General features: G+C 46.1%; 1 protein-coding gene across 2 annotated transcripts; it reads right to left on the reverse strand.

Moving 5' to 3' along the window:
* Positions 1–554: 554 nt before the first annotated feature.
* B4GALT3 (beta-1,4-galactosyltransferase 3) lies at positions 555–27729 on the reverse strand. Of its 2 annotated transcripts, XM_054993876.1 has the most exons (8): positions 27661–27729; positions 25701–25823; positions 20257–20550; positions 13006–13241; positions 9608–9798; positions 7625–7747; positions 5264–5368; positions 555–3023 (listed from the first exon to the last, which is right to left on the reverse strand). In XM_054993876.1, the coding sequence occupies exons 1-8, from the start codon at positions 27671–27673 to the stop codon at positions 2426–2428; spliced, it is 1683 nt and encodes a 560-aa protein (XP_054849851.1). In that variant the 5' UTR covers positions 27674–27729; the 3' UTR covers positions 555–2425. The 2 variants fall into 2 exon arrangements, with proteins under 2 accessions (XP_054849851.1, XP_054849857.1); XM_054993882.1 differs by lacking the exons at positions 25701–25823; positions 27661–27729 and adding an exon at positions 24549–24632.

Below are 27729 nucleotides of genomic sequence, written 5' to 3' on the forward strand. Positions count from 1 at the left end.
TTTCCACTCAGCAACATATACAGAGATAGACTGCCACTGAACATGAAGGCTCGACTTAACCAAGATGGATGATAGTTGGACTTTCCCATTAATATCCCATTTAAAGCCGGCACCACATCTTGTAGCAGTGAGTTCCATAAGACAATTCTGCTTTGTGTGGAAAAAAAACTGTCCATGGATCTGCAACCAGATTCAATGGGGGGAAACTCCTATTTATTGTACTATGAGGCAGGAGAACTTGTTGCAAGTTGTAGTTTTATACATCTGTCTCACTCCTTAGCCATTTTTTTTCTAAACGGAAAAGCTCCGTATGCCTTAACCTTTCCTTCATAAAGAAATTGCTTCAGCAGAGGCAACCAGCTGTTCCCAGACCTTAGGGTAGACAGCCTGTACCTTTAAACTCAGGCAGAAATCCAACAGGTAATGTCCATTCTACTTCCGGGGGGGGGGGCAGACCTGTGGTTTTTCCTGTTTCTTAAATGATGCAAGAATCTTGGCAAAAGGAAGCAACCGGAAGCAAGTTGCTGGCTGTACAAAGAACAATACAGTCTCTGTTCAGTGGACATTTTATTTATTTTTTTTAAAAAAACAATTATCAAAAACGGGGGGTGGGGTGGTACAAGGTAGGAGCGACTGCGGCAAGGGAGACACTTCATAAATAGAATAAATTACACAGCATCGACAACAACTAGAGATTGTGAGATGCGCACCCAAAGCAAGGGAAATAAAAGGGGAGGTGTGCTGAAACTGGGCAGGGGGGAATACAAGTGGTTTGCAGGCTGGGACCAGCCCCGAGAGAAAGGTAGGGGGGAGAAGAATACGACTGCAGGTTCTGTTCCCAGATCTTGCAGCGGCTGTGGGATCTGCCCTATCAACCGCTCGGCAAGAGATCGCAGTTCAGAATGTCTTTCCCTTAGCAGCAGGGGAGTTGGCTACCTCCATTGTCTTCATTCCGGAGGCCTTTTCTACAACAAGTGTTGCTACAGTCCTGGAATATGGAGAGAAGCAAGACTGTACAGCATGAAGTGCCCGGATTTGGGAAGGAGAATGGCATTCTGTCGCCCAGAACTTAAAGGGGAAAAACCCTGAACATCCAGGTGCCACATTCAGCCGTGCTTGAATCCTTGGCAAGGATTTTTTGCATGGCTGGTTTGCAGCATCCATTTACAGGTGCAAGAAGCAGCAAGGGGGCAGCAGTGTCTGGAACAACAGCTACCAGCCCCCGGGCTCAAGCCTCAGTTTCAGCACGAGGCCAAAGCACATGAGCCTTCGCCCTCCTGTCGCATCTCATGTCTGGGGAGCAGTCCCCATGAAATGGGACGCGGCACGAGGGCGGGATCCCAACAAGCGGGTTCCCTCTTGCATCTGCCAGCATCGCTTTTCACTGGGCCTCAGTCACAGCTCAGGAGCCACGGACCAAATTCTCTGCTCATGGGGTACTTTGCCCAGAAAAAAAGACTGGGACCCCCAAACCCGTATGGAACCCTTATGGGCTAGGATCCCCTTGTGTGAACCATCTGGTCACGACTTCCTGAGAGGCACAGGGAGGGGGCTACGGGACGCAAGGGGAAGATAGCAGCCCCCAGCCATAGCCCAAAATAATAACTATAAAGACTGGTACCCAGACAGGAGCCTGTTTAAGAGCAGGGAACATCATCTCTCTGTGCCCCCCCGCCCCCCGGAAATGTAATCCAGCAGTACCACGCAGCAAAACAAAGCTCAAAAGCCTTCCTCTTCTTCTGAACAGGAAGTTTGGGAAGAGGACAGTCTAGGACCATATGAGCCGCTTTCGTCTCTGGAACAGCATGGATCAGAGGCAGAGCTCCGCCCCTTTCCGCTTGTGTGGGACCTGCCATCTTTGGGGAGGGCGTGAGGCAAGCCCGTTCATAGCATGCTGCCCTTCAATCTGCTTAGCAAGCCCATTTCCTGCCTCTCTCCCCCCCCCCCCTCCACTTTTCAAGCCAACTTGATTATCCTTAACAGCATATAAAGTCCCCCAAATGCCCAGCAATGGGTTGTGACCCTCGGCAAGTAAGGGGGGGGCACTGTGGCTGGGGCTACACTTGAGCTCAAGGAAGGGAGAAGCACCATCCTGTGGTTGGGTCCCCCCCTCTTCGGTAGGAGAGGACATATCAGGGGGCCACGTGGTCTGGAGCCCACTGGCAAGAGCATTTAAGACGGAGCTTCGGTGGTCTCCCCCCTCCCCCATCTACTGACAAATTGGGATTCTCTGGCTCCCTTTGCCCAGCCTGGCTAGCTGGCAGACACAGGGGAGGGTATGCCAAAGGCCTCCAGGACACAGCATAAGTGCAATTCCAATTATTGGTTCTAGACACCAAGGAAAGGACCAGCCGCTGCTGGGACCGAGACCTGGACTGGATGGGGTTCTGGGTGCCAGTGCCCACTGGCATACGCCTGTCCCTTCTTAGGCAGCACTTTGCAAGCCAGTGTGATTGTTCCGCTGTTTCTGGAGTCTGGAGTCGAAGGCCAGCATTTTGGTTGAGTCCATTTCTGACCTGTCGGCTCCCACAAACTGATTCTCTCTCCTAGCATCCTCCGCTCCTTGTTTCGGAGCCTCTTGGCTAGGTGGAGACGTTCTTAAGCCCGCACGCCTGAAACTGTCGCTTATCATACTCTGGGACTCATTTCCCTCCTTCGCCATTAATAGATTCGTTTTTGGTTTCTCCAGTTTCAAACCTGGCTGTTCTTTCTTCCCTGCGCTTGGCAGAGCCTGGGTGGCGGCGAAAGGCGCTTCCCCCCAACCCATGGCCTGCGAGAGTTTGGCAAAGGGGGTCTTGCGTAACATCTCCTGCCGGAAGTTGTGGTTGCTGCCAGTGGGATAGTTCCTCCCGCCCAGTCTGGGCAAAGATCCTTTGCTGCCCTTAGTGGCTCTGGGGTTGCTGCCGATGTCAGCCGTGACGTTAGTGTAAAGGGGAAAGAGTTCCTTGGACAGAAGCGTGTACGAGAGAGAATTCATGCCATCCTGCGTCCAGGCCCGGTGCGTCCTGATCAGCAGATCAAACCTACAAAAAGGCAGGGGCGGGGGAACAAGATAACTTGTACAATTCAATCCATCAACAGGAAAATCTTGTGACCGCCCACACTCCAGGTGTGGTGTAGCAGGAAGCACCACAATAATAATAACATTCAATTTATATACCGCCCCTCAGGACAACTTAACACCCACTCAGAGCGGTTTACAAAGTATGTTGTTATTATCCCCACAACAAACACCCTGTGAGGTGGATGGGGCTGAGAGAGCTGTGACTGACCCAAGGTCACCCAGCTGGCTTCAAGCAGAGGAGTGGGGAACCAAACCTGCCTCTCCAGATTACAGTCCTGCTGCTCTTAACCACTACACAAAACAGGCTGCCCCAGGCCCCACACTAGGAGAGGCCCTGACTACTCACCGCTCTGCACCCTCAACAAAGTGAGGGAGAGAAGAACAGGCTTCTAGTGGCAGAGGTTGCTCCAGCCCACCTCACAGGAGGCAAGGGCCACCCCTCGCTTGGCTCTGGCAGAGGGGGCGGTGAGGGAGTGGCAGTGATTCAGAGGCCCCAGAATCACTAAGACCACCACTGGCTGCCTCCTGCTGAAGAAAAATCACCCCCACCTCAGAAATTCTAGCCAGCCTCTATGGCTTCTCTCACTAAGGGCCAAGCTAGAAGTGATGAATTACACCTGAATGGCAAGTGAACAGACTCACGTGTATTCCTCCCTGTTTACTTGCGCTCCACTCACACTCCACTCGATCACTACATGAGCGAGTGGAGTGCAAGTAAACGGAGGAATACACGGGAGTCTGTTCACTTGCCATTCAAGTGTAATTCATCACTTCTAGCTTGGCCCTATGATTCAGTCAATGTGAAACTAGGCCGGGAATGTAAGAAAGCAAGATTTAAATCCTTGTTTTAATGTCGCTAGATGGTCTTGGGCCCAGACATGACCTCAGGACTTTGAGTTCATATCCATGCAGCTGAAGCCCCTCTCACAGGATTGAGGACAATTCACACACACACACACACACACGAGTTGAAAGTGCTGAGCACTGAATTAGGGAAAGGGCCAGGGCTACGTGGTAGAAAAGATGCAGAAGGTCGCTGATTTCATCCCTGCAATCGCCAGTCAAAACAGTCAGAGAGTAGAGGATGTGAAAATTCCTTAATTCGACACCCTGGAGAACGGCTACCAGTCCGAGTAGACAACAATGACCTTGATAGACTCAGCAGGCAGTTTCAAATATTGTTCCTGAGGATTTACATAGCAATTTTTCTCCTCCACTGAAAATTATTTCCTGTACAAATCTTCCAGGGTGCTGAGCCACTGGTTCAAATCCTCCCCCTGTCACAGACTCACCAGGTAGCCTTAAAAATAAAATGGAAGTCCCGTGACACCTTAAAGACTAAGAAAACCAATTTCAGCACAAGCTGTCGTGTGTCAGAGCTCCATTTTGTTAGTTTTGAAGGTGCTGTGAGAGAACAAATTGGCTTCCCCTCTGGATTAATCATAGGTGGCTTAAGAAACACCCCTTCTCCTCAGTAGTCCTACCTCCTATTAAAAGAAAAATACTGCCTTATACAGCTGTTGAAAAGATGATCAAGGCAAAGTATGGGACATTCTTTGAACACTAGTCTAAAGCTTCACTATATTAATGTTATTTGATTATATCGGGGGGGGGGTTAAGACAAAAGAGCATTGGGAAGAGTAGGAAAGGAAGGTGAGAGGACAGGGTTGGCTTGGGGTCAGTTTTCCTAGTCAGAAATGTGAAAAAAACGTTATCAGTCTAGTCCTAGGTAACAAAATATCTATAGAGATTTGCCAGAATCCCACTGCCAGCAAGTACAATGTTACCTTCTGCCTTCTACATTAGTTTTTCTTAAACTTACCAAGTATGCAACACTGTCAGTAAATGCTCCCAAGATTTAAAAAAAATGAGGACCTAAAATTATCATGTACATATCCTAAATTCACACAAAAACAGAAAACAAGTCCTCCAGCCACTGGAGGGCGGTGTTGGATCATTCCAGTGTAATTGTACTTCTCTTCAAGCTGCCAATGCAGCTCATAGGATCCCTTTATATAAAATTCTACATTTTGCATGGCAATGACAGAATCTTGCCAAAGGTCCCCTCAAGTGAGAATCATGACCAGGATTTGAACTCAGGACTGCCAGCTTCCACTTTTAACCGCACACATACACACACGAGATGTGAGGAAACTTCCTTTCCCGATCCTCATTGGACCCAACGGAAAAGTAACACACCTATGTGGGTTCTCCTCATTTCCCTTGTCGCCTTTATGCTTCACCATCTTGTAGTGGCCGACGGAGACGGGAGGCCGTGAGATCTTCATGCCGGCCAGACGCACCCTGGAGACGCAGAAGGAAAAGCGGGCCTCAGGATCTCCAAGAGGAAAACAAGGCTCCCATCTCAAATGGCCACCTTCCCCAGGAAAAAGAGGACTTCCGAAGTGGCCCTTTTGCAAGGCCCAAAACTTCCCGCCCCTCAGGCCACATGGATATCCTGCATGGGCATATTCTCAAAAGGCTGTACGGAGGAGCCGTTGCCAGTAGCACCAACACACATTTGCAAAGCTAGTAGCACTTCCCCCTCTTTCGTCTTCGCTGAATGTTAAAAACGATAAACTGTTCCCCCCCTACACAAACACAGCAGGAAATGACTGGTCACCATGGTGACAAACAACTAGCGCCGTCTTCTCTAAGAGGCACAGCTTGGGGGACCAATGGTTCCCTGAGCTCGGCCCGGTGCAGCCAACACTATTTCCATTTGTTCACCTGAATCTCCTTTTATTTCTCTCCCATCAGTCTTGCTCATGGGCAAACCTCAGTTTGCAAGCGCCTGCGTTCTTTACATGTTCAAAGAACGAATGTGCATCAACAGGCCTATATGATCGAGGAGACGATGGCTGCCCAGCATGCGAGGAATAGGTAGAATCTGAGAGGCGCTGGATACCTCGCCCGTTGCCAGGATGTGAATCAGCCATCTTGTTAAGATCTCACTAGCCCCACATAGAAGAAGGAAAGATGGACGCCTCCCTCCTCAAAAAACCCTCAGTGATCGGCTCAGTCACCTCAAAATCACCTTTGCATAAATCAGACCCTGAATTCTGTCTTGCCACACAGCTAGGCGATACTTCCTTTGTTTCCCTAATTCTATTTCTCCTGAATTTTGGCCCTTTCTTGAGAAACAATATTTGGAATTCAATTATTGTTCAGACAACCAGTGAAAGTGCTTTTCTCAAGCCCTGTTCTCTTTGCCCTCACCTGAAGAACGGAAGTAAGTAAAGACCAGAGAGTTTTTTCAGTGGTGGCTTCTCACCTTTGGAATGCCCACCCCTTCAAGGCTAGCCTGATCTGACCTTGGCTGATTCCGCACATGTTGGATAATGCACTTCCAATCCTCTTTATAGATCATTTGGAATGGATTTTTTGTGTGCGGAACAAAAAATCTACCTCAAACGATTGATAAAGTGCATTGAAAGTGCATTATCCAACGTGTGTGGAATCAGCCCTTGCTTTCCTTTAGACACAGGGGCCAAACATTCTTTTAAAACCACGCTTTTAACTAAACCGTTCCATCTTTTTTGGCTGCTTTATTGTCTGCTTCTAGCTGTTCTGTGAATATCATTTTAGGCGACTCAGTATTCGTTTAAATGCCCTGGCTTGTTTTGTTTAATTAAGGTGGGAATGGCTTTGAGCAGATCTCTGGAGAGCAAAGTTTAAGTTATCTGAATAAATAAGTCTCCAGAGAACAGTGTTAAGCTTCTCTTGTACAAAGACCTGTACAGGTTTTCCTCCTAGCCTCCCTCATTGCTGCCGTGTTTGTTTTTTCAAGAATACTTTTTATTTTATTGATAAGACTAAAAGCCCAATAAAGAAGGGCATAGAAAAGAGAAAGGGGAAAAAAAGAAATGCTGTGTTGATCATCAACATCTCACAACATATCCTTCCCTACCCCTCTTCGAAGTTAGAATGCTTGGGAACATTCTGTGGCCATTGCAAAAGCTCCAGCCAATGGCAAGCCAGGTTTTGCCTGCTCGCTATTAAGGATCCCCGAGCTGAGCACCGCTCAGTACACCAGCTGCAATTTCACCTACCTGGATGCCGCAGCTTACCCGCAACCCTGTGCAGTGGAAATGAACATGCAAAGATCCGAGAGAGCATGAGGTGGAGTGGAGAGAAAGAAAAGAGATGAAGGAAATGAGAAGGAAGGCATCACCCCAGCTGCAGAGCAGGAAGTGGAAGATGGAATAAGCAGTGCAAACAGGGCTAGCCGAGGGAAAGTCACTGTTCCAAAGACCTCCTCATAGCTTACGAGACAACCAACCCCACAAAGATTAGCCACCAGTCTTCCACGTTCTGTTGCCTAACTTTTACTATAAACACAACCGTGTGGAATTGTGACATTTGCTAATTAGCAAGATTCCTAGAGTTTCAAGACCAGAAAATTAGAGGCTCCAGATCTTGCCCTATCAAATGCCAAGAAAATAGCAAAGCGGCTCTGAGAAAGTGGAAGAGACTCTCATGGGCTTAAGCCAGACATGGTGGAGAAAGCAGAGCAGAGAAAGCCAGGAGGGAGGGGCAGAGGGAAGAACAGAGACCCACCTTGTGGCGATGTCATCGTCTTCCCCTCCCCAGCCCCAGTACTCGTTGGGGAAGCCGTTGATCTTCAGATACTGATCTGGAGTGAGCGCCGACACGCCGCCAAAATATTGGGAGTACGGGAGGCTGGAGTGAAGTGGGGGTGAAGAGAGACAACAAGGCAAAGTCATTACCTGTTTAAGTCAGGCAAGGTGTCTGTCCATAGTCCAATGGGACAGCACCTGTTGTACATACGGAAAGTCCCAAGTTCAAACTCTGGCATCTCCGGTTCAAGCATCGCAGGTAACAGGGAAAAGCTTTCTGTGCCCGAGTGCTATTGCCAATCAGAATAGATTATCCACAGCCAATACGGATGGTCGGACTCTATAAAAGGCCCCTTCAGGGGTTATAGGGGAAGGTTCATGGATGGAGAACTTCAGGCAAAGATCGTAAGTTTAAATTCTGGCATCTGCAGAGAAAGGAGCTCAGATAAAAAGATGTCAGGAAGGACCTTCCTTTGGCTTGAGATTTTAGACCATACAAAGTTTTGGAAAGCCCTTCTCTTTCTTCCTCCATCTTTAAATGCCATTCTATAAACAATGGAAGGGTGGGCAATAACAACAACGGAGCTTATGTACCACTCCACTAGACAGATTAGTGCCCCACTCTGAGTGGTGAACAAATTCAGCGTTATTACTATCTCCACAATCCAGCTGGGGCTGAGAGGAGTGGTCCACCTACTGAGTCCATGTCAGCAGTGGGATTCGAACCAGCAGAGTGCTGATTCGCAGTCCAACGACTTAACCATTATGCTACAGCAGCTCTCTTTGTTGAGGTAGAATCTTCTGTGTTTTCTATTTGCAGTTGGTCTTTGCCTGTTTCTTTAAAGCTTCCAAGATCCCCGTGTTGGTTTTAAAGGATTTTCAATTCATTTTGTACATTGCTTTGGGAGCACAAGCTGAAAAGCGGTCTACAGGTTTTGCAGAAATCAAAACTGGTCCAAGGGCCATCTCCCAGTACAAACCTGTGCACTAATTTAAAGCCTCCCTGCAATTTCTCCTGGTTGCACCCTGCCCCACCCCCAGGTCATTACATCAGCTCCAGCCCCCGTTACAAGCATTTTTGGCTGTGGCACTGTCCCAGGGGAATTGCTGCTCAGAGGAAGGTGCTCACCTTGGCAACCTTCAGGGTGCACTGCGAAGCAAATACGGTTTAAGGTCTTTGATGAGCTGAAATTATTACCCAAAGGTCATCTTGGAGGGTGGAAGGAGGGGGCTAAGAATTATGGGCTGTTTGGTCACAGTTATTTATTGATCTTGTGCTGCGCCTACTGTAGAACATGCAGTTTTGCACCTACGTGTACTGGAAAAGAGGAGAGAGGTAAGAGATAAATATTTGAACCAATAAATAACATCAGGAGCTGCTGTAGTGGAGAAGGATATACTGCTGCATTTTTCTGCTGACAGAGTGTGAGACAAAGTAAGCCTCACCAGCTCAGTTGCTTGTAGTGGCTGCTTGCGTAGGGAATCTACTTAATTCTCCAAGATAGAAACATCCAATTAATATTTTCCCCTCATTTATTTATTTGGTACATTTCTACCCTGGCCTTCCTTCCTTGGGATGGTGTCTATTATTCTCCCTTCCTCAATTTTTTCCTCACAACAACCCTGTGAGGTTAGGCCGAGAGATAGTTGTATGCCCAAGGTCACCCAGGGGGATTCCTGGCTTAGTGGAGTTTTGAACGTTCGTTTCCCTGATCCTTAAGAGCCAGTGTGCTGTGCTAGGTCTGAGGCGATGCAGGTTCATATCCCAATGTAAGACACAAAGCTCACTGGGTAACCTTGGGCCTACCTCTCAGGGTTGTTGTGAGGAAAAATGAGGGAAGGGGAAACTATGTGCACCATACTGAGCAACTTGGAGAAAGGGTGGGATACAAATATGGCCGATAAGTGTGGAAATGAGCCAGGCAGTCTACCCCACCCCAGAAGTCCTGCTGCCCTCCCTCACCTGTAGCCAAACTTGTTCATGGCGACAGAGACGTGCTTGGGGCTCCAGGGGTCACAGGTGTAAAGGTTGTGGTCGTTCTCAGGGATAAGATCCACATCATGAAGAAAAAGGCAGTCCCACTCCTCATCCTTCAAGGCTTCCTTCACGCCCACGTTCAGCAGCTTCGCTCGGTTGAAAGTGGAGTTCCCGGCCTACAAAGGAGTTGACATGATGAGATTTGGGGGGGGGGGACAGGGGGAGAGAGGAATGACTCTTCAGAGGGGTTCACATGGAGGCAGGGGCCCAGCAGCGCCCCAAGGAAGCCACTGCAGGCGCCTTTAAAGGGCAATTTGATTTATTCAACTTTATTCAACTTTCTTCATTTACTCCCCCCTTTCTCCCCAATAAGGACACAAAGCCGCTTTTACACCCTTCTCTTCCCAAAAAACAAAAAGCGTGGTTCCAGACAATTATCATGTTTATACTACAGTAAGATTTTATTGTCCTGTCAATCAGGCCTATTAGGTGCCATATATCCTAGAGACTAATTCTGAAGAATTATTTGTATTAACCTTTTGATCTTTCATTCTGTAAACAATTAAAGCTTTAAGGGTATATAAGACTCTCTGATGTGATTGCTCTTTCGGCATATGTCCTAATGAGGGCATAGCATCTGGGTTTTATTGACAAATAAAGCTCATATTTCTTTATTGTTCACTGCTTGGTGTTTTAATTAATAGAGGGTGTCAGCTGAAAGGGAAAATAAAAATTCAAGCAGGGCACTTTGAACACAATTCCCTGTCTGTTAAATCTCTCAAGGCACAAGTAATACTGTTAGATGACTTCAGGGCTTGCCATTGGGAATGGGAGTTTAAGGGTAAAGGGTCTAGGATTTATTTATTATTTTTTTATTTATTTCAAATTTGTATTCCGCCCTCCCTGCGAGCGGGCTCAGGGTAGGTAACAACATATTAAAAATACAATTAAAAATTCATGTACATTAAAAACAACACATTTAAAACAGGATGGTGGACAGCCTTCACAGGGAGGGTTAAGATTTATACACCCCTTTTCTCCAGGCCGGCGGAGGCCCAGCCTCAGCCATATAACTGGTGGAACAACTCTGTCTTGCAGGCCTGGCGAAAAGATAGTAGGTCCTGCTGGGCCCTGATTTCAGCAGACAGAGCGTTCCACCAGGTGGGGGCCAGGACCAAAAAGGCCCTGGCTCTAGTCGAGGCTAGGCAGGCCTCCTTGGGGCCAGGGACCACCAACAGCTGTTTGTCCCCTGATTAGAGTGTCCTCTGGGGAATATATGGGGAGAGACAGTCACGTAGATACGCTGGTCCCAGTCCGCACAGGGCCTGATGATGAACTCTATAAGGGCAGGAGGAACACAGAAGATCCCTTTGTTAACAAACCTGGGGCAATCTATCAACAAGCTCAGCTTTGTAATATTAAACGGTAATATATAGGAAGATAAATCTAGGGAATTCACTTATGACCTGAAGGGCGCCAGTGTGATCAATGATATGTTAACACTGCCCTCTCTTTGTGATGATATATTGCACTTTGAAGATGTCCCTGAGAAGTTGCCTCCTCTCCAACAGCGGGCTCCTGCTCAGGCAGACAAGAAAACCCTTGAGCAGATTTATCGGCCTCCTGCACCTCCAGAGCTTTCTCCAGGGATGGAGGAGGCAGAGGGCTAAAGCCAAAACCTGGACGTTTTCATCTTGGTAGCCAGGGGCCACCCACTCTCCATCCTTGCTCAGGAAGAAGAGGCAGCTCTATAGATCTATAATAATAACATTCGATTTATATATACCACCGTTCAGGATGACTTAATGCCCACTCAGAGAGGTTTACAAAGTATGTTGTTGTTATCCCCACAACAATCGCCCTGTGAGGTGGGTTGGGCTGAGAGAGCTGTGACTGACCCAAGGTCACCCAGCTGGCTTCAAGCAGAGGAGTGGGGAATCAAACCTGACTCTTCAGATTAGAGTCCTGCGCTCTTAACCACTACACCAAACTGGCTTTTCAGGAAAAGGAGGGACTCTCTGTCCTCAATAGTTTTAGGTGGGTAGCCATGTAGGTTGACAGTTGAACAGCAGGATTTGAGTCCAGTGGTACCTTAGAAACCAACAAGAATTTCAGAGTGTAAGCTTTCGTGAGTCAGGTCCGAAGAAGGGAGCTTTGACTCTCAAAAGCTTACACTCTGAAATTCCTGTTGGCCTCTGCCACTGGACTCAAATTCTTCAGTCCCCTATATAATCTTGTTGTTACGTCCCAACCTTTGCTGGTTCAGCGATGCTTGTTAACCAGCTTTTGGCTAGAGAGTAATTGATTGCTAAGCCTCAAGCTTTCTAGGGCCTGCCTCTTGTGAACATCTCTACTCCCCAGCTCTACCTCCTGCCTTGACCTTTGGACCCTCTCGTCAACCTATTTAGAATCATAGAATCATAGAGTGGGAAGGGACCATACAGACAATAGAATCATAGAGTGGGAAGGGGCCATACAGACCATAGAATCATAGAGTTGGAAAGGGCCATACAGACCATAGAATCATAGAGTTGGAAGGGGCCATACAGACCATAGAATCATAGAGTTGGAAGGGGCCATACAACCATAGAATCATAGAGTGGGAAGGGGCCAGACAGACCATAGAATCATAGAGTGGGAAGGGGCCATACAGACCATAGAATCATAGAGTTGGAAGGGGCCATACAGACCATAGAACCATAGAATCATAGAGTTGGAAGGGGCCATACAGACCATAGAATCATAGAGTTGGAAGGGGCCATACAGACCATAGAATCATAGAATCGTAGAGTTGGAAGGGACCATACAGACCACAGAATCATAGAGTTGGAAGGGACCATACAGACCATAGAATCATAGAATCGTAGAGTTGGAAGGGGCCATATGACCATAGAATCATAGAATGGGAAGGGGCCATACAGACCATAGAATCATAGAGTGGGAAGGGGCCATTCAGACCATAGAATCATAGAATTGGAAGGGGCCATACAGACCACAGAATCATAGCGTTGGAAGGGGCCATACGGCCATAGAATCATAGAGTTGGCAGGGGCCATACAGACCACAGAATCATAGAGTTGGAAGGGGCCATACAGACCACAGAATCATAGAGTTGGAAGGGACCATACAGACCATAGAATCATAGAATCGTAGAGTTGGAAGGGGCCATATGACCATAGAATCATAGAATTGGAAGGGGCCATACAGACCATCTAGTCCAACCCCCTGCCCAGTGCAGGATCAGCCTAAAGCATCTCTGACGTATTCATCCAGCCTCTTCTTGAAAACTGCCAGTGAGGGGGAGCTCACCACTTCCCTATTTACCTGTGTCCCTGGACCTCTGCTGCTAACCAGCCAGACCGGGACACCAACAAGCCACACACCTGATGCACGACGTAGATCCCGTATTGCAGCTGCTGGCGCTGCAGGAAAGGGTGGAGATAGTACAGCAAATGACGGAGGTGTGTCTCCCGGTTGCGGTGTGGGATGACGATGGCAGTGCGGGAGCGCGGCTCACAGGTGGAAGGGTGGTATCTGCCCCCGCTGCTCACGGCCGGGTTCTTCTTGTGGATCTGCTCCAGGGTCGGCACTCGGCTGAAGCTCACCGTTAACGGGCCAACTGAGAGCAGAAAGTTCAACAAGGAGACAAAGGTCAGAGAGACAGACATTGTTCCCGCACATCCAGCGTCAAATGCACAGCCGGTCCCATTTTTACCAATAAACAAGGGAGTAGGAACCTCAGGAATAACACAAAAAGGAAATAGATCAAGATGGGTAGCCGTGTTAGTCTGTCTGTAGCAGTGGAAAAGAGCAAGAGTTTAGTAGCACCTACAAGACTACAAAACTTTGTGGTACAGTATGAGCTTTCGTAAGCCACAGCTCACTTCTTCAGATACCCTACCCTACTCCTAATTTTGTTAGTCTTATAGGTGTTGGAATAAATCACTGTAGCCTAATTTGAATAGAGTGAAGAGTACTTGCAGATGGAAAGGGGGCTTGATACTTTGTATTGTGTCAGTTTGTTTATATGTTGCTATTGAACTAGCCCCTCCCTGCTGTGAATGAACATTCCTTTTGTGTCAGTTACAAAAAGATCTGTTACTGTAACTGTCTTTCTTATGTACAAGTCATGAACAAGTTTTCTCTCACAGTTTGCCGTTTGCTTTACTGCCTGATCCGATCCAAGCCACACAGTCGTGTCCAACCCTCGGCTACTCCGTAGATCGTCCCCCTCCAGGCCTTTCTGTCCTATAGCGTGTCGAGAGAGATCCGCAGAGTCTCGCAGTGAAGTTTTTACAGGGTAGTTCACCATTGCTTTCCCCAACCCAACACACTTAGCCGTACAACAGCCACGAATGGTAAGTCATATGTTGCCACCCCCTTGGCACTTTGAGCCGGTGTGGGATAAGGGGGTTGCTTTACTGTATATAGTTATTAAATGAAGTTCAATATTATCTCAACAAATACGTCTGCAGAATGATATTGCTTCTCACTGGATTCAACTATTGACTCAAAATAGTAAAGAGTCCAGTAGCATCTTTAAGACTAACCGACTTTACTGTAGCATAAGCTTTCGAGAACCACAGTTCTCTTCGTCAGATGCATGTGACGAAGAGAACTGTATCTGACAAAGAGAACTGTGGTTCTCGAAAGCTTATGCTACAGTAAAGTTGGTTAGTCTTAAAGGTGCTACTAGACTCTTTACTATTTTGCTACTACAGACTAACATGGCTAACTCCTCTAAAACTATTGAATCTGCTCTCTCTCTCTCTCTCTCTCTCTCTCTCTCTCTCTCTCTCTCTCTCTCTCTCTCTCTCTCTCTCTCTCTCTCTCTCTCTCTCTCTCTCTCTCTCACACACACACACACACACACACACACACACACCCCATAGGTGCTACTGGACTCTTGCTCTTTTCCAGAAAAAGGAAAGAAAGAAGAATATAAAAGTTCCTATAATACAAAATGACAAATAGGAAAAATATATGTTTGTAATTACCAAATTGCCAAAAACATCATAGTAACATCACACTGCAATTGAACATGTGCCATAAAGAATTAACAAGCTACGGATGACCCACAACAGCAAAGACAGGATGCTGTCTAAATATCATGCCTTCGATCTTCACGGGTCATGAAAAATCTTGCACTTGTAAAGTTAGAAACCAGAGACCGAAAAACAATTCATAATGTGTAGTTTGAGAAAAACAATGTGGCTCATGCCCCAAAGGCAACTTTAGTAAGTATTGTATACCCGCGTCCCATTTTTACACCACCACTCAGGGTTCTCTTCTCTCCCATTCTGCCCTCACAACATCCCTGTGAGGTAAGTTAGGCTAGGACAGAGGGACAGATCTACAGTCACTCAATAAGCTTCATGACAGAGTAGAGAGCTGAACCTTCTAGTCCAACGCTTCAGCCCCTACCACCAAACCAGCGGGATCATTGGACTACGGGAAGGCACTCCCAAAATCCAAAACCTCGAAGTATCTGATCCTCACGGATCCAAAGCATGGGAAGCAGAAACACAGGCAAGCAGTTTTAGTTCAAAGCTTAAGACAGGAGCACTAATCCTTCTCATGCTAAAGGGACACATTTTGAATACCCAGAAACCTTTGAAGCAGGATTTCGAGTAAATGAGAAAAAAGATGCCCACAGCAAAGAGGAACAAAGGTTGCCTTGGGACAGATAATCCAGAACTGGCATACGATCATAAGCACCGAGAGAAGATCCTTACTAGCAATACAACACACACTCTCAGCCTAACATACCTCACATTTCTGTACCATGCATCTGACGAAGAGAACTGTGATTCTCGAAAGCTTATGCTAAAATAAAATTGGTTAGTCTTAAAGGTGCTACTGGACTCTTTTCGATTTTGCTACCTCGCAAGGTTGTTGTGAGGATAAAATGGAGGAGAGGAGAACATGGTAAGTCGTTTGGGGTTCCCCATGAGGAGCAAAGTGGGATGGAAGTGAAACAAATGAACAAACGTTAAGGTTGACTAGAGCGATCAGGGTTCTGCTTTTACTCAGACTGTGACGTTTTCAGGTGCCGTAGATCTTGAACTGGCTCTCTGTTCCTGGCACTGCTGGAGGAGAGGGGGTATAAACAACACAAACCTCTCAGAGTCTCTCTATACGAGATGCCTTGACGCCTGTTCATCAAGTGTTGGGAGATGCAATGTTAGCCGGGAAGCGCTGTTTAAAACGACAGAGCAGGCAGAGATTGTTCCTCAGAGGGTTTGTTAATTTCATTTTCGCCTCCTGAAGGCTCTGTCAATTTCACCTCTTCAGTCTAAAAACCATGTGGGGTGGTAACCAGAGGGCAGCAAGGAATGGAAACGGGCTGGAGCTGCCTTCCAGAGCTGGGCTTGGATCTGGAGAGAATATAACGGGCTGACGTTTCCCTGCTGGCATTTCACAGACCCTTCACACAGCTCCAGTGCCTAGCAAAGCCTTTGCCCTGCTGCTGGCTCTGTCTTTTTAAGCTACCCTTCCTGGCTACCATTGCATCTCCTGACATGAGTTCTTCATGTGTCAGATGTCTTGAGTACAGAGACTCTCAGCAAGGCAGTCTTATAGCCCCCCCAAACTACCTTATACAAAATCACCCAGTTCAACATAGCCTGCTCTGATGGGCAGCCAGCCACTCTCTTCAAGGACGCCAGCAGAGAAAGGTCTTGCTTAACACCTTATCTAAGATTCTCTGAACTGGAGATGCCAAGAATCGAACTTGGGACCTTCCACATGCAAAGCAGGTGCTCTGCCACTGAGCCACAGCCCCACGTCAAAGTTCACAGGGGCTCAGCCATCGATCCCCCCAGCTACCTTGGCATTGTGGTTCCGCACCCGCGTCCTTCTGCCCATTGAGGCCCTTCTCATGAAAAACAGGCTTTACCATGAACGCACATTTCCGCAAGCATCTGTTTGTGACCCACATTGCTCTGGAGCCTGAAGAGCAAGTATCTCACAGTACTTGTTTTTCTGGGACAACAGGGCTTGATGCTTAGAGAATCCATCATCAAGAATCCATCATCATCACAGAGGAACTTTGGGTGGCTACACGTATCCATGTTCACAGCCCTATTCCTGGCATTACATTTCTAGCACTCTACACCTGATCTTGTCAGGTGCCCTACACCTGATCCTTTTGGGAGAATAGTTCATAATTTTGCATGAAAAGGGCAACACATTTTGCAGCTTCAGTCCATGTGAATACGCACCCTCAAAGACCTAAGTGTCAGGAAGTGTGTTCCGCAGCTAGAAAAGAATATGTTGCCCATTTCATACAAAGCGGCAATTGTACATACCAAGAGATACATAGCACGCTTTCCAGGTATACCAAACAGAAGTGCCAAACATAAAATGCCAGAAAAGAGGGTTCATGTCTGGGTGTCACACCATGGAGCACACAGTCTATGATGCGGTAGCAAGAAACTAAACAATTCCCTCCCACTGACCATACTGTATTTAGTGGAAAGTTTCTGGTTCTCAAGAATACAGGCTCGATCCTGCATACTTTATAGACTGTCAGCCTTTCAACGAGTGGGTTGAGTCCAAACAAAGATGCAAAATCTTCAGAAATTTTGAAGTCATGGGGGGAAATGGGGGACGAGTTGGCGGGGGCAGAAATTTTAGGGGGCAATGAAATATGTGATACTTTCTTATTAAAACCTCACCTACCGACATTAAACATATCGTTTATCAAACAGGACACAGAATCCTATTCCAGGGCACTAAAATACTGGACAACACTTCCAACTACTTCGTCAGATTGCACAGGGAAGCCATTGAAATTCATAAGCATAAGCACAATTTCAACAGGAAAGAAGAGACTTTAAGAATGAATAGAGCATGGTTTCCAGTCCTGAAAAACGCCAGGCTAACAAAACACTCAAATACTCTACATGCTACAATAGCCCTGCAGAGAAGATTAGCATATCAAGCACCAATCTATATGCAAAAGAACCTCCTCAGGATACAGTGAAGCCTCCCTCCATTAGCATTCCACACCCTGGGAAACTCTTACAGGATGACTCAGCCCAACCCCACCTTCCTGAGTAGATATAAATTACCTGCCAACATCTTCTCCACATTGTGACACTGAGAGATCTCTGTCTTTTGGTGCTACACCTCTGAAGATGCCAGCCACAGCTGCTGGCGAAATGTCAGGAACTACAATGCCAAGACCACGGCTATACAGCCAGGAAAATCCACAACAACCATATTGTTTATCGTTTAGTTAGCATATATGATTATACTTTTAGCATATTTAAGAAATTGCAATGTACAACCATATGATCCTAAGCAGAAGTAGGATACCCTCATAAGCCCGCTGACTTCAAAGTATTTAGAAGGGTGTAACTCTGTTGAGGATTACATTTAGCTTACAAGCAAAACGGCAAATCTAACAAATACTTGTCGGGAGGGGGGGGACTGCTGAACACTACTCAACCTTAGTGCATGTATCTTAGTTTTTGCCACCCAAGAGGTAGGAAAAAATAAAAGTGTGATGTTTTAGGCTATTTTCATTGCTTTTATTATTCATATCGTTCACTGTATATATTTGCGGGGGGGGGGGGTGTCCTATTTTGGCCATCTAGATCTGTTGTGTTATTTATTGTATTATACTGTTTTTTGTGCACTGTTCTCCAATTTTGTAATCCGCTTTTATTCACTATTGGCCGCATGGTGTATACGGTTTTTATTGAACTGCTTTAACTGTGCAATCCACCTTGAGTCTTAGATGAGAAAGGCAGACCATAAATGAAGCAAACAAATACATTTTTGGTTATCATGTTAAGGGTTATAACACTAAAAACACTTCAACTGTGTCACCAAGCACATTATTAACTGTGGACAAAATGAGTCATGTTATGAAAATATGTTGTAATTTAAGAGCGTACACAGGAATTATCATCTAATGTTGTAGATTATCCTTCATAAAAACCTATGCACTATACATTTTGAGTGCATAAACCTTGGATTTAAAAAGTGTTTCAATCATTCCCAAAAAAGAAAACATTTCATAGCTGCTTTTCGGCATTCTCCAAAATGTTCAGTTTTTCCATGGGGGGGGGGTAGAATTGGAAGAGTCATCTGAAAAACAGGGAGATGGTCCCTCCCCCAGCCCAATATTCCCATTTCTAGAGCAATAAGGGTTGTGCCAATGTCATAGCATAGTCATTATATCCTTTTGATAACTTTAACACATGTCAATGCTTTTAGTACTAAAGCAAGTTTTAATAACAATTTTCTTTTTTAAAAAGCTGATAACCAGCTCAGAATATCATTTAAATCTCTTTCACTATACTGATAGCTTTTGAATTTAGTTGCTTCTGGGGAACTCTTTAGCTGTCAGTCTACTGCTCGAACGGGCAAGTTTTTTCACGCTCTTTTTTGATGAAAAATAAAAACCAGATTTTCCTTTCAGCAACCAATTGTTTATTCAAGTGTTAAATTATCCTACATAAAAAGAAACTGCCCCCTTCCAGAACATCAATAAAGACATCTACAAGATAGGATTTGCGATGTGTACTAAACGTACCACAGCATCAAAGCAAATGAACAGACTGCCAGAAGCGAACCTGCTACCGCCACTTGATCTAACAAGGTTTTCTGAAGTTGGTTTTGTCTTTGTTCTTTTGTGTCTGATACCACCTCCCACATGCCAAAAAGGTGTCTTCGAAGAGTAAGGTCCAGTATTGCCAAGATTGTTTATCTCGATGTCCTTCAGGACTAGGAACTTCAAAACTGATTTTTAATATGCTACCATAATAACAACATAACATTAATATTCGATTTATATACTGCCCTTTAGGACAACTTAACACCCACTCAGAGCAGTTTACAAAGTATGTTATTATTCTCCTCACGACAATCACCCTGTGAGGTGGATGAGGCTGAGAGAGCTCTGAGGGAGCTGTGACTGACCCAAGGTCACCCAGCTGGCTTCAAGCGGAGGAGTGGGGAATCAAAACTGGCTCTCCAGATTAGAGTCCTGCCGCTCTTAACCTCTACACCAAACTGGCTTTGGGCTTTGGGATTCTGTCTAGCCCCGGAACTCTTTCCAACCTTACCCTCATCAACCTACACTCTCTTTTTAACTTAAAAACTGAGCATTAAAACCTGAGTTGATCCTGTTAAACCTTTGGACGAATCAAGACATACCATCATTATCTGCAGCCCAAACCACCATAGCTTCTGTGGGGAAGAATCCTCAACCCTCTTCTACTGCAGTATGGCACAATAAAATTTGGGACCTTTTTTTAATGGAAAAAATTTCCTACCAATTAAGGCAAGCGGATTTGCTTAACTTACAATCTAGCTTTTGGGAAGACTGGCTACCAGTCTTGGACTATATCATTACCCATGAGATAAATCCGTGTAAACCTTATCCCTTCAGTATCTAAAAAACTGCCTTGATTACATACTTGTAATATATTTATTGTTAATTATTTATGTTTAATCTGTTTGGACTATATGTTGTATTTAGATAAGTCTCGTTAGCTCGCTGTGGATTGTTGTGTTTAATTTTGTTACAAAAACAAAAAAAATAAAAAATAAAGAGTAAAAAAAATAAAACCCTGAGCATTAATGTCACAGTTACCCCTTCACCCTCATGTCGGACTCACCAAGATAAGGCGATCGCTCCGGGCAGTAGGGCAGAGATCCCGTAGGGCTTCCGTGACGGGGCTGCTGAGGTAAAAGGCTAAGATTGGTATAGACGTCATGGGTCCGAGAGTAATCAAAGGACGGGTTCGAATCGTGCCCAAAGATGGAGGCCAGGTTCCGGAAGCCACCGAAGGAGAAATAAGCCATAAAGGCAAACTGGAAGCAGATCAGGAGGGCCAACGTGCAGGGCCGATCCAGAAGCCTTCGGAGCATGATGCCAGAGAACGATCTCACCTTCCTAGGCGGTCGTACTCCTGAAAAGCAGAAGACAGAGTCATCCCTGCTTTCCTGAAGGCTGCTCCTGGAACGGATGCCTCTCTCTTACCCTGAGAGAGAAGACCAGAACCCGTGGCAAGCAGAGTAAGCAACTTCACAGGATAGGACTATCTTTCCAAGGAATCCTTGGGGGAAAGCCAGAGACATTAACCAGATTAAACCGGTTTAAGATTGTAGTATAAACATGTTCTAAGGGCTTCAGAATTATTATTAAGTTATTGATTAAACCTTCAAGCATCCACAGCGATCTAATAAGTGGCAGCTTTTAATTTCTCACGTTACCTCACATTTTCTTCAAAACTGCAAAAATACGCCTGAGTTTTGTTTGTGCTGTATATCTGAAAATTCTATTTTATGTTACATGGTCATTGTATTTTGATAGTCCTTGTAATGCATAATCTTCCGTTCTTTTTTCAGACTTTTGTACCCCTTTTCCCTTTCCTTCCTGTACTCCTTTATCTGTGTTAAAAAAATAAAATATACTTTAAAAAAAAACAGCAAAAAGGTCCCCTTATTTGGGTGAATGAAAATGGATGTAAAGTGAACTAGTTAGAATAGGCATATAGCAAGACTTGCCCTCATGTTAGCCAGAAAGGATGTCTTTGTAAATTTAGAGAGAAGGATTTCCCCCCCTCCTTTTGGGAAAAAAAGTTAATGTAACTAATGTCGTACCCTGAAGACGGCCGACTAGTACTTTTATCGGCTTTTTTGCAATGTTGACGTTAAAGGCAGATTTAATCATCTGGAGAAGCCATTAATCAGGTGATGACTTTAATTAATATAACTGCCCTCAATGCTACCGCTTGTGTTTATAAATCAAAATAATTTGAGCAGCAATTTGATCAAAGTAATCTGAGATGATACGGCTCAATTAGCCTTGTAAATCTGAAGATATTTGCATATCCCTAAAACAGCAGCTGAGAAACAGAAGAAATATTCTTTTTTAGGATTATGAAGTGACAAATAGTACAGTGAAAGGATTAAATTAGGACTGGCAAGCCCCAGGTTCAAATTCCCACTTTGCCTTGGGCCAATCACTCTCAATTCAAAGGGCTGTTTTGAGGATAAATTGGAAGAAGGGAGAATTATCTATAATAACAACAACATTAGATTTAGATGACTTAACACCCACTGAGAGCAGTTTATGTTATCATTATCCCCACAACAACAATCACCCTGTGAGGTGGGTGGGGCTGAGAGAGCTCTGAGAGAGCTGTGACTGACCCAAGGTCACCCAGATGGCTACAAGTGGAGGAGAGGGGAATCAAACCTGGTTATCCAGATTAGAATCCTGCGCTCTTAACCTCTACACCAAACTGGCACTGCGAGCCCATTCAAGGAAGCGTGGGATATAAATGATATGGTAGAAGGCATCATCTTAGAAGAAGCATTCCTTCTTTTGTAAGACAGGAGGAGGAATGCCTGTTCTAAGATCGTACCTTTCATTGACAGCATTTAGAAAACACTTGGAGAAAAAACAGATAACAAGACTACCAGCCAGTTCACTGCAAATGCCCTTTTAATCTACTTTTATGCATTTGATTAAGTATCAGAGCTCTGAAATTCACTGCAATGAAGACAGTTTCAGGTAGGCAGCCATGTTGGTCTGCAGCAGAACAGCAGGATTTGGGTCCAGTGACACTTTAGATATGAGCAAGATTTTCAGATAGCTGAAGATGGCAGCTCTGACTCTCAAAAGCTTATACTTTGAAAATCTGGTTGGTGTCTAAGGTGCTACCGGACCCAAATGCTGCTGCAATTCATTGCAACACCAGAAAGTAATAGGTATTTAACGTTCCCTTAAGGAAGGCAGCAGCAGGTTGCTCCCCACTTCTATCACAGGACAAAAGAGCTGGCAAGCCTCTACATAACACGCCCGCATTCCCAAGACATTTAGCAAGCGACCAGCCACAGTGCCAAGTGAAAGCCATGGAGAAAAACCTCTTGAGTGACTTTCTTCATTCAAGTGCCTGGAATGAAGTTAATATGTAGGTGGTGGTGGAAAGTGTCATCGGGTTAAAGAAGTTATTTGTATTGTTGTGATTTTGAAAACAGAATTTGGGGAAAAAAAAGTGTCATTGGGTTACAGCTGACTTACGATGACCCTGTAGGTTTTTCAAGGAAGAGGCATTCAGAGGTGGTTTGCCATTGCACGCCTCTGCGTAGAGACCTCAGACTTCCTCGGTGATCTCCCATCCAAATACTAACCAGGGCCAGCCCTGCTTAGCTTCTCAGGTCTGAGGAGATTGAGTTAGCTTCAGCCATCAGGTCAGGAAGTAGGATAGAAGGTCTTTCACAAAGAGGAACCAGGAAGCCCCTGGTTCGAATCCCACTTGCACCATGAATTTGCGAGGTGGCTTTTTAGGCAAGCCACTTAGCTCCTTTATGGGCCTCTGCCCTCCAGACATTCACCTGGCCTCGACCAGGGCCAGGGCCTTTTTGGCGCTGGCTCCAGCCTGGTGGAACGCACTCCTGATTGAGACCTGGGCCCTGCAGGACCTGTTACAGTTCCACAAGGCTTGCAAAACAGAGATGTTCCGTTGGGCCTTTGGTTGAGAGCCAGCAAACTGTCCCTTTCCTGTTTGCCACATCCCATGCGCCATTGGTGGCTGCCCTGGACCTGTGACACAGCTTATATACATGGTTTTTAGATACTTATAGCCTGAATTGTTTATGGTGCCATTTTTTTGTATTGCTTTTATATGGCTTTAGATATGTATACAGTTTTTAATGTATATTGTTAGCGGCCCTGAGCCCGTTCGTGAGGAGAGGAAGGTATAAATTTGATAAAATAAAATAAATTTTCTGTCCTGTAGGGCGGCTGGAAGGAGTCTAAGCAAGATCCTGAAGCATTTTGAACATTCAAAAGTGCTCTATAAATATTAAGTAGTTAGCAGGATTTAAGTCCAACAAGATTTTCAGGGTATAAGCTTTCAAGAATCAAAGCTCTCTTCTTCAGATACCATCTGAAGCTTTGACTCTCGAAAGGTGATACCCTGAAAATCTCATTGGTCTCTAAGGTGCCACTGGACTTAAATCCTGCTGTTCTACCGCAGCCCAACACAGCTACTAACCTAAAACTAAGGAGCAGTTAGTTATGTCGCAGGTTTGCACAAGTACAGAACACTGTAGCGAGGGTGAAATTCAGCTTCTTAAGAATGCCGAAGCTTTAAGAATGAAGCTTAAGAAAGCAGCTTTAAAAAGGAGAGCGCAGCTTACTAGCCCATATGATTGCAAAGACATGCTGGTGAAGCTGTAATTTCAGAAATAAGAATGGCTGACTCAGATTTCCAGCAGCCTTCGGTGCCTTTCAGAAAGACCTTGCCTCTCCCCATAACTAGCCAAAGAAGTAATACCCCCCCCCCCAAATTATATTTTTAAATGAAAAATAAATCACACACCATAAGAGATTCACATTTCTCTTTCCGGCACCAGGCACCTAAGATAAAGGGGGAAATCCCCCACCTATAAAAATAAGCCAAACACAACCTGGGTAAAAAAAAACAACCCTCCAATTTCCCCCTTTCCTCCACCATCCTTTGGGGATACAATAGAAGAAGAGTCCTGTCTAAAACAAAAACTGGCACGCTTCCTTTCGCACATCCGCTGGTGCCAGCAAAAAACCCACACTCTTCCTTCTCCTTTTGCGAAGGGATTCGGGGGGCCACCCCGCAAAGGTCCCCCTGCCTTTCCAGCTCGCCTTCAGGTCCCAATGGGGAGTGGGGGGGAAAGATCGCCCGCCAGCCTCCGCGTCCCACAGAAACCAACGCTCCGTTCTGCTCACGCTCCCTGCCCTGGCAAAAACGCGACGCAAGCCGGGCTCCTTCCTTCCTTCCGTCCGTCCTCCTGGCACCCTTGGATCAGGTGCCCTCTGGTTTGGGGTGGCAAGACGGGGGCGCCTCGCCCTGCCAGGGTGTGCCTCCCGCCCCCTGGCACCCAAGGGGGTGCCCTCGCTCCCCTCGCATCTCCCCCATACCTGGCCAAGCAAGAGGAGCCCTCGTCAACCCCACCCCAGGCGCCGAAGCACCAGCGTCGCCATCTTCCGAAGGTGAAACGGCACTCAAGGGGCGGAGAGGCCGGGGAGGGGGAGAGGAGACGTAGGCGAGCGGGGCAGGCCCTGGCGCCCCTCCCCTTAAAGCGCCCCGCGGCTTGGCCGGAGGAGGAGGAGGAGGAGGAGGAGGGCCTGGGTTGCCAACCTCCAGGCGGGGTCTGGCGATCGTGAGTGTGAGGTTCTTCATGGCCAGGCTGCACATGAGTGAAGTCAGCAGCAGCCCATACACGGGCTTTCTCTGTGGTGGCCCCTGCCCTGTGGAATGACCTGCCTGAGGAAGTCAGAAGAGCCCCCCCCCCCACTGAATACTCTAGTCTCACAATGTTAAAGAATAGAATCACAGAGTTGGAAGGGGCCATACAGACCATCTAGTCCAGCCCCCTGCCCAGTGCAGGATCAGCCTAAAGTATCCCTGACAAATATTCATCCAGCCTCTTCTTGAAAACTGCCAGTGAAGGGGAGCTCACCACCTCCCGAGGCAGCTGAGTCCACTTTTGAACTACTATGACCCTGGAAAAAGTTCTTCCTAATATCCAGGTGGTACCTTTGTGCATGTAATTTAAGCCCATTGCTTCAGGTCCTACCCTCTGCTGCCAACTGGAACAGCCCCCTGCCCTCCTCCAAACGACAGCCTTTCAAATACTTAAAGAGAGCAATCATGTCCCCCCTCAACCTCCTCTTCTCCAAACTAAACATTCCCAAGGCCCTCAGCCTTTCCTCGTAGGGCTCAATCTCCAGACCCCTGATCATCCTCGTCGCTCTCCTCTGCACCCTCTCGATGTTGTCTACATCCTTTTTGAAAGAAATATGTATACTTAAGGAAAGAAAGAAAAACGGCACAGTAATGTAATATTTATGCTGTTCCGGTATAATACTGTTAATCACATGCATTGTTAAATTATGCTTTGTTATTGCACATATGTTTATTAGATCGCTGAAAATAAAAAAAAATTCTGCTTTGTATCGGATTCTTGCTAATGCTATGTCTTTTAAACAATGGCATTATTTATGGAAATGTCCTTGATACTTATTGAAATGTACTGATACACGTGTCGCTCTTTGGGTGGTGAGACATACGTTTATGAGTACAGGTGGTCCACCAGCCCCTGAGGAAGTCATGAGGACGAAATCTGCCGCTTAGCCGGTTGCAGTTAGGGCTGCTTTTTGGTCGGGCACTACAAATAACATCTGGGAAGACAGCTGTATGGAAAGAAAAGAGAAGAAAAGACTTCAAATATATTAAGGACCATAAGTGATTCATACTTACCATCTCTTCTACCCACGGAGTACTTGCCTTGTTCCTAAGAGGATCGGAGCGGGGCATGGAGTTCCCTGCATGGTTTGGACTGTGAGATAAGGACATTCTTAGAGATAGAGTATATGAATGCACTGTTTGCACATTGTATGAATTTGTCACATAGTGATTGTCCTTTTGTTAAATAATAACAACTGAATATTTTTCTAAATACCCGGGTGATTTTTCATTGTGTAGTCTTACCACCTGGAGGTCGGCAACCTTGACAAAACAATCATTCAAAAGGGTTTTTTACTCAGATAGGAAGGCTGTATTGTAGGGAGGGGGTCTCAAAGAGATGCCTCCCTAACGAGTTAAGGGCCACAGACTTCCCCACAATGCCACTACGTCCCATCTGTTGCTTTAAGTATGTGCTCCTATTGTTGTTTTAAGTATGACCCTGCTGGGTAGTTCTATGTTGCCTAATGTCAGTCCTAGAATTGCTTATGCTCTGTTTCAGTATTTCTTCAACTCTGTATCGGATTTTTGCGAATGTTGTATCTTTGTAAACTTGCATTAATTTACCCAATGGCATTGTTTATTTAAAGGTCTTTGATATTCACTGTGCTAATCTCACACTATATAATCCACCTTGACTCTCAGTGAGGAAAGCAGACTATAAACAAACAAACAAGCAAATTGATCTTCGGACAACAGAGACCTGTCCACTTGGAGAACTGCTGCTTTGGTTGCTTTGGAAGGTGGCCTCCGTTATCCCCCACTGAATTCCCTCCCCTCTCCAAACCCTACAGTCCCCAGGCTCCACCCCCAAAATCTCCAGGAATTTTTCAACCCAGAGTTGGCAACTTTAGATTCTGGTTAGGCTTTTGATTGCTGCAGTGGCCTGAAGTTCCCCAAGATCTGCTCTCTCTTTTTTTGGGGAGGGGGGAGGAGGAAGCTGAGCCTGAGATAAAGTGGACTCCTAAAGAGGAGAGCATCTCTGAGCATGTACAGAGTGCACCCGGGGCTGCAGCTGGGATGAGATGCCAGGATGGCAAGACTCCTTGAGGTTGCAAGGAGCAGCCCCGATCCACAAGTAAAACCCAGGGGTCATTCTGTAGAAAAAGAGCTGGAGGAACTAATTAGCATAACTCATTAGCATATGCCACGCCTCTTGCCATCACCGGAAGTGTGTCATTCGCATAAACGATTTGCATATGCCACACCCCCTGACATCACCTATCCTGGCTGTTTTGGACCCAATCCTGGCTACTCAGGGCCGAAATTGGGCCCAAAATAGCAAAAAAGGGCTGAAAATGGCTGAAAAGGGGCCCAAAATTGTCAGGACCGGGCTGCTGATGAGCTGGAGAGTGAACCACCACCCCTCAGAGGCCCAAATTAGGCCATTTTGGGCCCAATCCAGGCCGAAACGGGCCCAAAATGGCCAAGAGTCAGGTGGGCGGGGCCACCTGACATGTGACCTCTTTGGGGAGCTGCCGGAACTGTGTTCCTGTGCGTTCCCCCTCGAAATGAGCCCTGGTAAAACCCAAGAACAAAAGCCACTTCATGCCATTTATGAAGCGGTCTCAAATCACACAAAAATGTGTGCTGGCTTTTTGAGCTCTCCAGAGCTCCTCATCAGGGTGGCAGGATCAGAGTCTAGTGGCAGCTTACAGGCTTTATCAGTTATCCGAAGAGGGGATCTCTGACTCTTGAAAGATCATTTCCTGAAAATCTTGTTGATCTCTAAGATGCCACTGGACTCAAATTCCTGCTGTTCTGCAAACCAACACGGCTACTTACCTGAAATTAACATCAGGATGGTTTTAAAAGACGAAGATATTATAAGCGTCGATCTTAAAGCCTCTTTTC

The sequence above is a fragment of the Eublepharis macularius genome, chromosome 1 (assembly GCF_028583425.1).
Source record: "Eublepharis macularius isolate TG4126 chromosome 1, MPM_Emac_v1.0, whole genome shotgun sequence".
NCBI lineage: Eukaryota > Metazoa > Chordata > Lepidosauria > Squamata > Eublepharidae > Eublepharis > Eublepharis macularius.